General features: G+C 35.5%; 1 protein-coding gene across 2 annotated transcripts in view; it reads right to left on the minus strand.

The window, feature by feature from the left end:
- GTF2A1L (general transcription factor IIA subunit 1 like) overlaps window positions 1–16658 on the minus strand; it is a 45122-nt gene that overhangs the window by 18083 nt on the left and 10381 nt on the right. For both annotated transcript variants that reach the window (XM_040623496.1, XM_040623495.1), the window contains 3 exons: window positions 16411–16466; window positions 14276–14360; window positions 12400–12986 (listed from right to left, as the gene is read on the minus strand). In XM_040623496.1, coding sequence (XP_040479430.1) covers window positions 12400–12986; window positions 14276–14360; window positions 16411–16466 — 728 coding nt within the window. The remainder of the gene's footprint in view (window positions 1–12399; window positions 12987–14275; window positions 14361–16410; window positions 16467–16658) is intronic.

Raw genomic sequence — 16658 nt, forward strand, 5'->3', positions numbered from 1 at the left:
CGAATTCATGTATCAGCTCTAGCAATTTTTTGGTTGGAGTCTTTGGGTTTTCTATATAGAGTATCATGTCATCCACAAATAGTGAAATTCTTCCTTGCTGATTTGGATTCCATTTCTTTTTGTCTGATTGCTGAGGCCAAAACTTCCAGTACTGTGTTAAATAACAGTGGTGAGAGTAGACATTCCTGTCTTATTCCTGACAACAGAGGAAAAGTTCTCAGTTTTTCCCCAGTGAGGATGATATTAGCTGTGGGTTTTTCATATATGGCCCTTATTATATTGAAGTATGTTCCCTCTAACCCTACTTTATTGAGGGTTTTTATCATGAATGGATATTGTACTTTGTCAAATGCTTTTTCTGCATATATTGAGAGGATCATATGGTTCTTATCCTTTCTTTCATTAATGTAGTGGTCAACTAATTTTCAACAAAGCAGGAAAGAATATCCAATGCGGAAAAAAAAAACAGTCTCTTCAACAAATGGCATTGGGAAAACTGCACAACAACATGCAAAAGAATGAAACTGGACCACTTTCTTACACCATACATAAAAATAAATTCAAAATGGATGAAAGATATGTAAATGTGAGACAGGAAACCATCAAATTCCTAGAGGAGAACACAGGCAGTAACCTCTTTAACATCAGCCATACCAACTTCTTATTAGACACATCTCTTGAGGTAAGGGAAACAAAACCAAAAATAAATTATTGGGACTTCATCAAAATAAAACCCTTCTACCCAGTGAAGGAAACAATTAACAAAACTAAAAGGCAACCTATAGAATGGGAGAAGATACTTGCAAATGATGTATCTGATAACAGGTCAGTACCCCCAAAATCTTTAAAGAACTCATAAAACTCAATACCCAAAAACCAAATAATCCAATTAAAGAATGGGCAGAAGATACGGACATTTTTCCAAAGAAGACACACAGATGGCTAACAGACATATGAAAAGATGTTCAATATCATTCATCAGGGAAATACAAATCAAAACTACAATGAGATATCACCTCATGTCTGTTAGAATGGATAAAATTAACAACACAGGAAACAACAGGTGTTGGAGATGATGCAGAGAAAGGGGGACCCTTCTTACACTGTTGATGGGAATGCAAACTAGTGCAGCCACTGGAAAACAGTATGGAGACTCCTTGCAAAGGTAAAAATAGAACTACCCTACGATCCACCAATTACACTACTAGGTATTTACCCAAAGAACACAAAAATACAGATTTGAAGGAATACATGTACCCCGATGTTTATAGCGGAATTATCAACAATAGCCAATTTATGGAAAGAGCCCAAATGTCCATCACCTGATGAATGAGTCTTCTTTATCCATACACACACACAGTGGAATATTACTCAGCCATCCAAAAAAATGAAACCTTGCCATGAATGGAACTAGAGAGTATTATGCTAAGCAAACTCAGTCAGAGAAAGAGAAATACCATATGATTTCACTCATATGTGGAATTTAAGAAAATATTTACAGCTATAAATGTTCACATTAAAAAAGAAAAGATCTCAAATTAATAACCTAAATTTACACTCTAAGGAACTAGAAAAAGGAGAACAAAGCCCAAAGCTAGTATAAGGAAGGAAATAATAACAATTAGGGCAGAGATAAAGTAAAGAACAGGGAAAATGGGGCGCCTGGGTGGCTCAGTCGTTAAGCGTCTGCCTTTGGCTCAGGGCGTGATCCTGGTGTTATGGGATCAAGCCCCACATCAGGCGCCTCCGCTGGGAGCCTGCTTCTTCCTCTCCCACTCCCCCTGCTTGTGTTCCCTCTCTCTCTAGCTGTCTCTCTTTCTGTCAAATAAATAAATAAAATCTTAAAAAAAAAAAAAAAAGAACAGGGGAAAAAAAACAATAGATAAACAAAACTAAGAGTTGGTTCTTCAAAAAAATCAGCAAAATTGATAAGCTTTTGTCTACACTGATGGAAAAAAATTAAGATTCAAATAACTAAAATCGAAATTAAACTTTACTACTGATTTTACATAATAATTATGAAAGGATACTAGGAAATGTATATCAACAGATTTATAACCTAAATGAAACAGACAAATTTCTAAAAACACACAACTTACCAAGAATGAATCATGTATAGAAAATCTGAATAGATCTATAAGAAGATAGAATTAGTCATCAAAAATCTCTCAACAAAGAAATGCCCAGAACCAGATGGCCCCACTGGAGAATCCTACCAAACATTTAAAGAAGAATTAACACCAATCCTCAAAAAACCTAAACAAAATACTAACACAAACAGAATTCAACAGCACATTGAAAAGACCACACATCATGACCAAGTGGGATTTATTCCTGGGATGCATGGATGATTCAACATATGAAAAAAAACCAATCAATATAATATAACATATTAACACAATGAAGGGGGGTACACACAATCACCTGAACTGATGCAGAAAAAGAAAAATTAGGAATAGAAGGAAACTGCCTCACTATAATAAAGGCCATCTATGAGAAGTCCTCAGCTAACAGCATACTCAATAGTGAAAAACTCAAAGCTTTTCCTCTAAAATCAGGAAGAAGGCAAAGTGATCCCACTTGCCACTCCTATTCAACAACGTACTGTAAAGTCCTAGCTAGAGCAATTAGGCAAGACAGACAGACAGACAAATGGCACCCAAATTGGAAAGAAAGAACTAGTATTACCTATTTGCATATAATACTATTTCATACATGTACAAAACCCAGAAGATTCCACACACATAAAAATGTTAGAATAAATGAATTCAGCAAAATTGCAAAAGGCAAAAATTAACATACAACCATCAGTTGTATTTCTATACACGAACAATTAACTTTAAAAAATGCAGAAAACAACTCCATTTAATATCCCGTCAAGTAGAATAAAATACTTAGGAGTAAACACAACCAAGGAGTCCAAAGACTTGCTCACTGGAAACTATAAAACTTCCCTGAAAGAAATTAAAGAAGCCAGAAACAAATGGGAAGACATTCCGTGTTCATGAATTTAAAAGAGTTAATATTGCTAATGTCACCCAGAGCCATCTACACATTTGCTGCAATCCCTATCAAAATCCAAATCCCAATTTCTTTTGTAGAAATAGAATATCCATCTTAAAATTCATATGGAATCTCAAGGGATCCTGAATAACCAAAACAATCTTGAAAAAGAAGATTAAGTTGGAGGTCTAACACATCCTGATTTTAAAACTTACTACAAAACTACAGTAGTCAAAACAGTGTCGTGTTGGCATACAGACAGACAAGAAAACCAATGGAATAGCATTAAGAGCCCAGAAACAAATCCTCACATTTATGGTCAAATGGTTTTTGACAAAATGACAAGGACATTCAATGAGGAAAGGGCAGTCTTTTCAATAAATGGCACTGGGAACACTAGGTATCCACATGCAAAAAAAATGAAGTTTAAAGATTTAAACAAAAGAACCAAAACTATAAAACTCATAGAAAAAATCTTAGAGGAAAATCTTCATGATGTTGGATTTGGAAATGATTCCTTAAATAGGATACTAAAAGCACAGGCAAAAAAAGGGGGAGGGGGCACAGATAAAATGGCCTTCATCAAAATATAAAAATCTTTATATCTCAAAGGACATTATCAACAGAGTGAAAAGGCAACCTACAAAATGGAAGAAAATGTTTACAAGCCATTAAAATAAGGAGTTAATATCCAAAATATATAAGAAATCCTACAACAAAAAAACCAAACAACTTGATTTAAAAACGTACAAAGGACTTGAATAGACATTTCTCCAAAGAAGATAAAATAGCCAATAAGCACATTGATGTTCGGTATCACTAGTAACTAGGGAAATGCAAATCAAAACCACAATAAGATACCACCTCACACCCATGAGGATGGCAATTATCAAAGGAATAAAACAGCAGGAACTAACAAGTGCTAGTGAGCATGTGGAGAAATTGGAACCCTTGTGCACTGGTGGGAATGTAAAATGGTACCGCTGCTATGGAAAATAGTACAGTAGTTCCTTAAAAAGTTTAAATAGAATTACTATATGATCCAGCAATTCCACATTTGGCTATATATCCCCCAAATAGCTGAAAACAGAGATTTGAAATATTTGTGCACCCAAAATTACAGTAGCATTAGTCAAAATTGCCAACGGGTATAAGCAACCCAAGTGCCCATGGACAGATGAATGGATAAATAAAATATGGTATGTACATAACATGGAGTAGTATTTAACCTTAAAAAGAAAGGAAGTTTTGACACATGCCTCAACATGGATAAACACTGAAGACATTATACTAAGTGACAAGGGATACAAAAGTACAAATACCATCTGATTCTACTTCTATGAAGTATCTGAAATAGTCAAATTCATAGAGACAGAAAATAGAATGGTGGCTGCCAGGGATGGGGTGAGGGAAGGATGGGGAGTTATTTAACAGGCGCAGAGTTTTAATTTGGGAAAGCTAAAATGTTCTGAAGATGGATGCTAGTGATAGTTACCCAGCAATGTGAATGCACTTACTGCCACCTAACTGTGCAGTTAAAAATGGTTAAAATGGTTAATTTTTACGAGAAAAAAATAGAACAAAACCAATGGTGATAATGAACTGTCAAGGATGTAATAAAATACAGCGATACAGAGTGCTGGTGGCAGGAAAACTGGCATAACCTTTTGAAATTATTGTGGCAATGTATGTGAAGAACCACGGAAATTTTCTTTCTCAATAACCCTACCCTTAAAAAAAATTTTTTTACAAGTAATGCAAATGAAGCATAAAATATAAATAAAGTTGTTCTTTATAGTATCTTTAGTACTATTTATATTTGCACCCAAAACCATAAAATACTTAGATAAAAAAATTACACGTGCATTTTGTGTATGTTGAGAACTACAAGACATTAATGAGAAAAGTCAAAACCCTAAATAAATTGAAATGTGTCATATCTATAAATTAGAAAACTCATTATTTTGATGATGTCAATTCTTCCCTTGATCTACAGATCCAAAACAATTCAATCAATGTCCTAGCAGTTTTTTAATCGACAAACTCATTCTCACATTTATATGGAAAAGTAAAAGAATTAGAATAACCAAAACAACTTTGAAAAAGAACAAAGTTGAAAGACTTGTACTCTCTGACATCCAGACACACTATAAACATACCACAATTAAGACAGTGTGGTATGACTGAAAAGATAAACACATGAACTCATCAAACCGTGAAAGTCCAGAAATAAACTAACACACATATGGCAACTGATTTGCATTGAAGGTGAAGCGCTTCAGACACTCAATGAGCTTTAGACAACTCAATGGAGACAGGCTAGTCTTTTCCACAAATGATTCTAAAACAAATGAACAGTCACATGCAAAGAACAAAGAACCTAACCTTGTACTATACGCAAAAATTAACCCAACATGGATCACAGCCCCAAATGTAAAACCCATAAAAATTTTTTAAGACGCATGAGATCTTTGCAACCTTTGGTTAGCTAAGATACATAAACAGAAATCAAAAGGAAAAAATAAGTAGATTTCATCAAAATCACAAACTACTCCACAAAACAGTATTAAAGTAGCAAGGATGTCAAGTAGCTACAAATCTTATACATTGCTAGGAGAAATGAAAAATTCTATCATACATTGCTGGTGGAAATACGATCACTTTGGAAATGTGTGGTCGTTTCTTATAAGCATACATGTATATTATGGCCTACAAGTCCCATTCTTAGGTATTTACTCAAAAGAAAAGAAAATCTGCAACCACACCAAAAAACAACAAAAAAACTGCACATGAATGTTTTTAGGAGCTTTATTCACAAATGCCAAAAACTGGAAAGAATCCACATGTCTCAATGGTGAATGAATAAACAAACTGTGGTACAATGGAATACTGATATATGCAACAACATGGATGAATCACAAATGGATTATGCTAAAGTTACATGTTGTATGATTCCAGTTGTTTGACATTCTGGAAAAGGCAAGCCTATACCAAAAGAAAACAGATCAGTGAATGACTGACAGGGACTGGAGGGAGGGAAGGATAGGATATTGACTACAAAGGGGCATGAGGAACATCTTTGGGGTAATAGAAATGTTCTGTATCTCAGTTTGGTACTGGTTATATAACTGCAAGTGTTTGTCAAAATTCATACCGTACACCTACAAACTGTACCTAAAAAAGCATGAACTTTATCTATGTAAATTCCACCTCAATAAATCTGATGTCAGTAAATTATGATCAGGTTAGTCCGAGGCCTAAATCACACGTTGGAACTGGCTTTTGGTTTTAATGGTGACAAGAAAACCTCAACCCACAAGATCTTTTGTTGCAAAATTAATCAGAGCTCTCATAGTACTTTGCAAGAAAATTTTAAGATTAAGGAATATTGGAGATTTTAGGACTCTTCTGATTAAATTCATGTAGCATCATTTTATCTTACTTAAATCAGTAAGGTCCTGTTTACTTTGGGAGAGGAGTAAGATTACAAACACGAATTTAATATCGTAACTGCAAGAGTTTTGTCATTCTCAACTTCTTCAGAAGCACTTCCACCAAGCACTGGAAAGTTCATATGCTTATCTGACTCCAATCTTCTCTTCTAAGGTGGTAATTTGACCAAAATAGCCAGCAACATCCAAAACTGATAGCACAGGATCATGAATACAAAGATTTAAGTCTTTCATATGGCCAAACATCCATTACATACATCATCAAAGGAGTACTCCCTGTCCAATTCGTACAAGGGGGTTTTCATTCTCTCTCAAAAATAATCAATGTCTCCCCAAGGATCAATTAAGAACTTCAAGCATTGTCCTTTGAAAAGCAAGAAAAATTCTGCATGAAGAACAACTTAACATTTTGCCCACATTTTTTGACAAATGTCTTGGAAAAGGCAATAATTCAATACTTTTGCTCTAATGTATCTGAGTTTCATGGCAGCTGATGAGACTTCTTTTAGAATTATTGGCTGTGTCTTAGCATTAATGTATGCCATGTGCTGAAATAGATAGCAATGCTCTCTTTCCTGAAGCGGCAAAACCATTTGTTGCCAACCATCTCAGAGGCTCCATCAGTACAGACAGTACCGAGTTTTGCTAAGAAAAAATAATAATAAAAAGTTTCACAACATAGCAAGTTTTTTGATGGTGCCAACATACCAATGATGATTAAAATCAAACACTAGCTGCCCTGAGAAGCATTAATAGTTTTATCCTGTTGAATGTTAAAGGAAAGTTACTGCTGATTCTTCTATGAATTCCATCTGAATGTGAAGAAATGTCAACAATTCTAGTGAGATGACGTCATCTGATAAGAGGCACTGCTTCAATTTTCTTTCTCTGCTCTAAAACAAGGCAGCTCAGTAATTTCCAATATTCTCAGCTTCCCCAAGGTCTCTTCAATTGTATATGGCTTCTCTGGGTAATAAAATAAGCAAATGGATAGGAGGCTTCAAGATAAAGCTTTGTTTGCCAAATCCAGCTTCAAATCCTTTCAATTTAAGCTTTCTTTTAATTAAAGAAGAGTGTTTTTCCAATGGCTAGTAAGGATTAACAGAACTTCACACCTATATGTGGGGATAAATATAAGAGAAACCTAAGCTATAACACCCTTTCTTTTCACATTTTCAAACTAAACTACATAAAATTGAATTGCCTATAATCACAATGGCAGGATACATCTTCTTCAATTCTTAACAGAAATTTAATCCAGATATTTACCATTACAAATGAGTGTCAATAATGATTATATATTACCTCTCCACGCACAATTGCCTCCCATGCCACTCCACTCTTATCTGGCATGAAATATACCTTATTTTGACAAACACAAAAAAGTATTTTGTTAAATTGGCTTTTTTCCTATAAAGAAAAATATCACATATCTAGTTTAAAAATCTTTGATTTAGAGATATTAATTTAGGACTGACACAGAGTGACAAAAAATATTTTGCTCAGTTAACCAAATTCTGAATTCAACTACTGATATGACTGATCTTTTAGAGGTATATCAGAGTGGATTTGAAAGACAAATTAAATCTCTTGAAGTTATGTATTTTCTTACCTCTCACTCCATCCATTTTTCATTTATACATTGACTCTGATTGAAGTCAGTGGTCCTAATCTTAACTACATTATTACAAGCACCTCAGAAAGCTCTTAAACACTAATGAGGGGACCCCATTCCAGACTAACTAGATCTAAATCCCTTGGAGTAGACCCGAACATTTTTTTAATGCTCCAATGAAGTTTTTTTTAAGGTTTTATTTGAGAGACAGTGAGAAAGAGAGCACAAGATGGGGGAAGGGCAGAGGAAGTAGGAAAAGCAGACTCCGCACTGGGCAGGGGCTCAGCTGGATTCCAGGACCCCGGAATCACAACCTGAGCAGGAGGCAGCTACCCAACCGACTGAGCCACCCAGGTGCCCCTAATAACCCAGTGATTGTAATACTTAGCCAGGACTGAGAACTACTGAGCCAAATAACTAATCATAGATCTTGTTCTTTAAAAGCTTACACTCTAGGGGTGCCTGGCTAGCTCAGCTGGTAAAGCATGTGACTCCTGATCTCAGAGTCATGAGCTCAAGCGCCACCTTGGGCACAGTATATTCTAGTATACATGAATGTGCATATGTTCTTAGGTGCTATGTATACAAAGATTAATAAAATGTACCTCTCAATGCAAACAGGACACTTTACTGTACCTTTCAGCTACATTATGACACACACATGCTTAAGGTGCAATGATAACAGAGAAGAGATAGAGCAAACCCAAAAATGAAAAGGAGGGATAGAGAGGCACTGAAGTAAAATTTCTGAAGGAAGTATTAAGTGGATAAGAAGCAATTAGCCAGGGGCGCCTGGGTGGCACAGCCGTTAAGCGTCTGCCTTCGGCTCAGGGCGTGATCCCGGCGTTCTGGGATCAAGCCCCATATCAGGCTCCTCCGATGGGAGCCTGCTTCTTCCTCTCCCACTCCCCCTGCTTGTGTTCCCTCTCTCACTGGCTGTCTCTATCTCTGTCAAATAAATAAATAAAATCTTTAAAAAAAAAAAAAAAAAGAAGCAATTAGCCAGAGAGGAGAATGGGGAGGACAGGGAGGATGGGAGAAGATTCAGGCGTCAAGCAGAGGGAATAACAAAAGCAATAGAGAGGTGGATACACCATGGTTAACAGAGAATCACTCACAGTTTGGTGTTCCTACCAAAGTAGTAGGCATGAAATCAAGAATAAGTAACAAACTCTGGCATGGAAGAACATGGAAGTCCCTACATGCCACATTAAGGAACTTGAACTTTACCTTGCCAGTAAATAACTGTCAGTGACATGTTTAGCAGACTGCATTCTGGGTAAATCTCTGGTAGCCGTAAGAAGCCATGAGAAAACAGCTAACACACTCTGAACACTATCATGTGCTAGGCAGTGTGCTAAGCACTTCCCCCTGACCATCTCCCACAATCCTCCCACGGTGACTCCAACGTAGATACCATTACCTTTATTACAAGTGAGGAAATAATAACTTGCCCAAGTCACATAGTTATTAAGGGATACAGAAGGGATCAATAATTCTGACCCCTGAAGCCTAAGCCTTTAACCTCTAAAATGGATGGACTGGGAGGAGTGGAGTGAAAAAAGCAGACTACAGGCTAATAAATTATAGTTAAGAGACTATTCTTAAATGAGAGACAATGAGGACAACAGCAGGAAAGATGGAGAAGAGGGAAGAGAGTCCCAAAATATTTAGTACTGAATTTATAAGTTATCAAATGACATGACTTAGTCTTAAAAAGGAATGAGATTCTGACACGTGCTATGACATGGATGAACCCTGATAATCTTTTGCCAAGCAAAATAAGCCAGTCACGGAAGGATAAATATTTTATGATTCCAGTTATGAAGTATCAAATTCATAGAGACAGAAAGTGCAAGTTAGCAGGGGCTGAATGGAAGGGTAATGGGAAGTTATTATATAATGGGTACAGAGATTTGGTTTGGGACAATGAAAAAGTTTTAGAGATGGATAGTACTGATGATTGCACAACCATGAATGTACTTAATGCCACTAAACTGTACAGCTAAAAATGCTTAAAATGATAAAGTGTATGTTGTATATATTCTACAGCAATTTTAAAGATAATTTTCTAAAAACCACATAAGGAGAATAAGGGGGGAAAAGAGCCAAAAGTTAATTGTAAGTCCTTAGCATGGGAGACCAGCTGGGCAGTCGTACCACGCAGTGCCTCTGATGACAACCAGTGAATTACTGTGACATTCAGGCAGCACTGTCTAGAGGGCAAACAGACATGAGAACGAAGCTCAAGGGAGTAATATGGTTAGAAACATAGTCATCAACAAATAGGTGGTAAGTTAAAACTGTAATAATCCATGAGACTGCTCAAAGAAAACTTCAAGTAAGAAGAGAAATGGAAGGACAGAATCTTCGGAAACAGGACGGAAACATAAAGAGGACCTCAGAAAGAAGGTAAGAGGTTGCAGCCAGGTAAAGAATTAAAAGACGAGGTAGCAGAAATGACGATATTCGGAGGTAGAGTAATGATGATGAGGAGGAGAGCACACAAGAGATAAAAAATAGTTAAAGCGAGATTCATTACCATACCATTTCTCTCCTTCTACTCCTACTTCTTGGAGTTCAAATGAAGACCTGAGTTTCTAGTTCTCTGTAGCCTTCTAAGTTTATAAAACAAAATCCCCACACTTAAGAATAACCTAACATAGTAATATGCACTTTAAAATAGGAGCACATCAAAGATTGTCAGGAATATATTTTATGCAACAGTAAGAATGTTAAACCTACACAGAAACTAGATCTCTGGTAGTCTACATAGGATAAATAAACATGTATACTTAATTGTAATTTGCTTTAAGCAATAAGAATTACTGAAAAGCTACTTAAAAAAAAACCTATTTATAATTCTTCTGAAAATTTTATCAGCATAAACTTTACCAGATTACTACTATTTGAAAAGTCCCTGCTGTATATTAATAAAAAAACACCTTATGAAGTAAATACTTTTGACTATTTGGATGTTTGTGTTTTAAATATAGCTCTATTTTAAAACTAACCAAAGAGTTATATGAAAAGTTACCCAATTTATCACATGCCCATAAAGCATAACAGCACTAATCTAAAGCTTATTGTGGTCCCAGAAGCTATTACAAACTCTATACAAATCATCTTTGATAATTCTAAAAATTATGAGGTTGGTTTCATGCCCAGTTTATGGACTTCAACTGAATTTCAGAGAGTAACTTTATACAGCTTGTTTGTAAATGGTGAATCTGGAATTTGAACCTATTGTGGCTTCAACCTAAGTTCTCAACCACTATCCCCTAAACAATTCTTGATTAATCTCCCTTATCTATTTTTCCATTTCAGAACAAAGTACAAGGTGACATCTCATAAGTAACAGCAGAGTAAGTCCTTGAATCATCACACCAAAACTCTGCAAAGTTCATACAGAGTTCAAGAGAAAAATGCCTCCAAAAGTTTTAAGTGATAGAAACAATCACTTATTCTAAATTCACAGTTATTTTTTACCTCAAAAACAAATTTTCCTAATTATGAGTTTAGCCTACATTTCTTGAATTTTATCTCTTATGTGGAAAATATAATGAAAAAATACTCTAAAAACATTTTATCTTTATACTTGCTACAAGATTTTGAACAGGCTTCATCAAACATCAGAAACTGTATAAATGGAGTTAGCTGTAATACATATTTCGCATTTGTAAAAAGAATGCAAGATTTTTAAAAAATTTTACCATACAAAATTCTCCATGAATCTGCCTCCACTATGAATTCCTTGGAAATTAATAATTTGAACCGATTTTCAATATGCAAAGTTTATTAGAAGCTATTTTTTAGTAGTTTGAATCCCAAAAGACATTAACTCATATTTCAGCAATCAGGGAGAAATAAAGTACTAGCAAGATAAGGGAAAAATTTCTTATGGGATTTTAGGAAAATTTGGTAGAGCAACTTTAAAAAAAAAATACTTTGGACTCCTTTTGTATAAGAATTACCTCAAAATATTCATTTATGTTCATTTTATTACTCGGATTGATTTCTGGGTCTTTTAAATTGTCATGCAAACAAACATTCTCACAATGTAAGGGAGAAGTAAATGGATTACTTTAAAATGAATCCATTTTCTTTGAAGACTATTCTAATTCATTAACTGAAATTAAAAGTTTGAAATGCTGGGCATTTATAAGAACTGATAGCTATATTGAAAACAGTAATAAATACTCTTCTAAAGGAAAAAACAGAACATAACACTTATACTTCTGAGTACCTTACAGCTTAAAAAAACCTCAGGATGTCAAATCACTGGCCACTGTCTGTCCCCTAATACCTTTCGCTTCAACAGAAAACTACCTTCTCTGAGACAGGTAGGCTGCTGGGCTCCTCTGTATTTCTTGGCTGCTTTACAGAATTACGTCCAAACATCCTATTTTTAAGAACATGAAGCTCAATATCAGACATGTGCTGGTGCTGGGTCCCCTGTCGGCCAGAGGAAAGGGGCCCACCATTCAGATTTTGAGTCATGCTGCCAGAAACACCAAGCACTGGCTCCCCGTGCACATCTGTCTGAGAGACCTGTGGAGGAAACACAACACCTGGAAGACGGATATACTGACAGCTTTCCTGCTGACTCAACAAAGCTTCAGACATGATTTCACGCTCATTCCCAGGAGGTGCAAGTATATCACTGATGGCATTTTCTAAATGTTTCCTATCCACTGTCCCAGAATGAAGAAATGTGGGCTGCTGGAGCACAGTTTCTATTCTCTGTGATTTTTCAGTAGTCGCGAGGAGAGAACATGGATTCAATCGTGGAACACTGGCCTGTATTATTGAAGGCGGCCCCAGCTGCTGAAATACTTGCTGAATTGGATGTAGAATACTTGCTCTTCCAGAAGTCTGTGTCACCATAATTGGTACATTGACTTTATAAAGGTGACCTCAAGACGGAGAAAACAAAACCGTAAGTATGATAGAAACCTAATTTCCTTTAAAAAAAGAAAAGAAAAAGAAAGAAACACACAAACAAACCCACCCACCCACCCACCCTCAGGCACAATGGGCTGTCCAAAAATACATCAATATGTTAACAGTTATCTCTACAAGTTTTTATTGTATTCTACAGATTCTGTAGAATACATACAGAATCTGTAGAATACATATTTTCTAAAATAAATATGTATTACTCTATTTTTAACAAAGCCATCTCACTTGAACTTTAGCCTTTTCTCACTACTGCTTATATGGCACATTTTGAGATACATACAGGCCACCAATATTTACTCCACGGACCTATCCCATTGTTCGATAAACTACTATGTTACCAACCCAAATTGGGATTTCAACAAACATAATAATGGAGAATGTATTTCACATATATAAGATCTAAGATACCATGTAACTACCGTAAGATGATGCTATCCAAAAAGAGTTTAGTAATTTGAAAAGCCATCAAATTCCCCCTTCTCTTTTAAAATAACACTAAAAAGGAGGAGGAAGAAATTTATTTTTTTTTTTGAGCACTGAGTTAGGTGCTTTAAACTTTGCAAAAAACTAAAGAATAGATATGATTCTCTTTCAAATTAAGACATAGTACTCTGAAAAGCAAACTTTGGTTAATCCCCAAACTTTTTGGATATTCTATTACATGATCTCCAGTAAGAAAGGAGCAAACGGTTGATCAATGTCATCTTTTTTTTTTTTTTAAGATTTTTTTATTTATTTATTCGACAGAGATAGAGACAGCCAGCGAGAGAGGGAACACAAGCAGGCTCATAGCGGAGGAGCCTGATGTGGGGCTCGATCCCATAACGCCAGGATCATGCCCTGAGCCGAAGGCAGACACTTAACCGCTGTGCCACCCAGGCGCCCCTTTAGTTTTTCTTGATTAGAGCAAGCCAGGACACAGATATGTTATTTTTTATTTGCCAAAATTTAGATAATTGATTTGAATTAAAGAAACTGTATAAAGAATCTTCTACAATGTTGGGAAAGAGACATGGGAATAAGTTACAGGACAGACCTAGCACAGTGTCTTTTATGGTAAGTTGCCTCCACAACAGTAATAACTACCACTTATTATTGTTTTTAAAATAAGCTGTATTAAAAGTTCCTGCAACTTCCATAATTTCTGGTATACGGTCTATTAAAAAATCATGAAAATTAACATCCAGCAGTTAGTACCAATGCTAAGAAAAAAAAAAAAAATGGATGGGGACTATACTCTTACCAGATGCAGTCTGTAGTGTCACACCTGCTGGTACATGAATAGGATAACCAGGAAAAGTGAAGCTTGCACTAGAGTTTGAGGTGCCCTGGATATGAGAAATTTAATTAGAAAGTGAGAAAAGGGCTTTCCTTTTATCTATTTTTCCTGATCTCATGGGGATAAAAAAAAAATCTGATTTGGGACAACAGAACAATGGTTAGACAACATTTAACATTGGGGCTAAGTTCTTTGACTAAAACAGCTTTTCGGGGCACCTGGGTGGCTCAGTCGGGTAAGTGTCCGCCTTCAACTCAGGTCATGATCCCCGGGTCCTGGGTTCAAGCCCCACATTGGGCTCCCTACTCAGCGGGGAGCCTGCTTCTCCCTCTCCCTCTGCCTGCTGCTCCCCCTGCTTGTGCTCTCTCTGTGTCAAATAAATAAATAAAATGTTTTAAAAAAACAAAAACAAAAAAACCCAGCTTTTCAATTTTTGATTTAGATCATCTCACTAAGGATAAGAAGAATTCTGTTCTACGGCTATCAGCAATGAAGCCAGTAAAGTCTTAGGAAACGATATGTACAGTGACTCCTATCACTTGCCCGCTACACAGCTTTGCCTGAGTCCGTGATTCTCAAGTTGTCAGATACAAGGACCATAGCTGTTTATAGGGGTCCTCTAGTCCGTAGGTTGATCACTAATGGTACTTTAAATTAGATAATAGAAGAGTGTATAATTTTTATTTTAGATTAAACCTCGTTTTTTTAAATGCTAAATCAAAAGACAAAGAAGTTTTTGCCTACCAGACCTACAAAATTTGTAAGATTAATTATTAACACCCAATGTTGGGAAGGATGTGATAAAAACCAATTTTCTCAGACCGCTGCTTATATGAGTATGTACGTACCATCCTTTTGGAGGTCAATTTTACAATATATAACCAAATTGAAAACACGCATAATCTTCGACCCAGAAATTCCACTTCTAGGAATTTATCCTCATTACCTGATTATCACATAAATACACAAAAACATATCTACAAGTATAATCAATTAGGAAAAAAACTAAAAATAATGTATATGTCCATTAATAAAATATCAGTTAATGAAACTGATACATCCACTAAGGTTAGTCAATATTTAACTGGCAGTGAAAAGGATCCATCTATATTACTAAGTAAAAACATTACAGAACCAATACCAAGGATAAGTCTACTTTTACCATGAAAATTAATGTAAATCTCACAAAAGAATGCTAGATGGATATATAACAAACAGCTAAAACAGTTATCTTTGGGATACGATACTGCAGGACTCTTTTACTTTTTACCTTATAAATTTGTTTGTTTTACTATTTAGAAGTGTATTATTTTTTAACCAGGAGAAAAAGTAGTCCCAAGAATTTCAAAGGCAGAGATATTTTTCATTGGTCTCCTATCATAAGCAGCACCATTCTTCCCAAAAATCCTGGTAAGGGGTGTGATTTTGTTTTTAATGAAGAAATGGAAATTAATGGCCCATCAAACCTTCTGGCCCAGAAAGTGGGCTGAAAGAAGATGAAAAACAGTGTATTATATACCAATGAAGAAAGGTAAAAGAGAAAAAGTGCTATTTTTCCCTACCTGAAAACTACTCAATTTTCTATATACAAGTTGTAATTTTATTTTCGGCCCCAAATCTTCGAGGGAAACCTATACTCTAAATCTCTACAACACAAAGATAAAAAGCGACCAAAATACTCCACTTAAATAAAAAGAACTATTATTTGGCTCAACTTGCGTTAAAAAAAAAATCAGAAAATATCAACATCATCTATTTAGGATCTACCTAGTAGATAACATTATAACGTCTATTAAAACTCCATAGAATTTAACTTCAGAAATTTCCTGACCTTGTAGATACTAACAATAGTATTTACAGATACTACTGGCAGGTGCTAACAACTGCTCTGGAAGACAGGAAAAGTTGGTAAAGAAAATGTTAATTCTGAAACTCCTCAGTTTTATCTGTTTTAGAAGTTAATCCTGTCACCCCATCGCTTACTACATCTTTTCTCATTCAAATGGGGGATTATGAATTACATCTATGCCCAGCCTTCTGCTACCATTCATTAAAAGTGAGACATATATTTTAAAATATATCCAAAATAGGCTACATACCAATTCTGCTGTAGTAAAACTAGGAAGAGGTCTACCAGCAGGAATAACTAATGATGCTGTATAGAAAACAAAATAAACATTATACATTCATTACAATTTACCAGTTTAATAAAGCTGCTAAGTATAGCTTGTTTTAAAAAAAAAGTTTTCCATCACTAACATGTCTGACCATGGTGAATTCTAAACTTCCTAATTACAAGTGAGGTAAACGAATTTAATTACATTTTTTTCCCCAAAAAACTTCAGAT

The sequence above is a fragment of the Ursus maritimus genome, unplaced genomic scaffold (genome assembly GCF_017311325.1).
Source record: "Ursus maritimus isolate PB19 unplaced genomic scaffold, ASM1731132v1 scaffold_6, whole genome shotgun sequence".
NCBI lineage: Eukaryota > Metazoa > Chordata > Mammalia > Carnivora > Ursidae > Ursus > Ursus maritimus.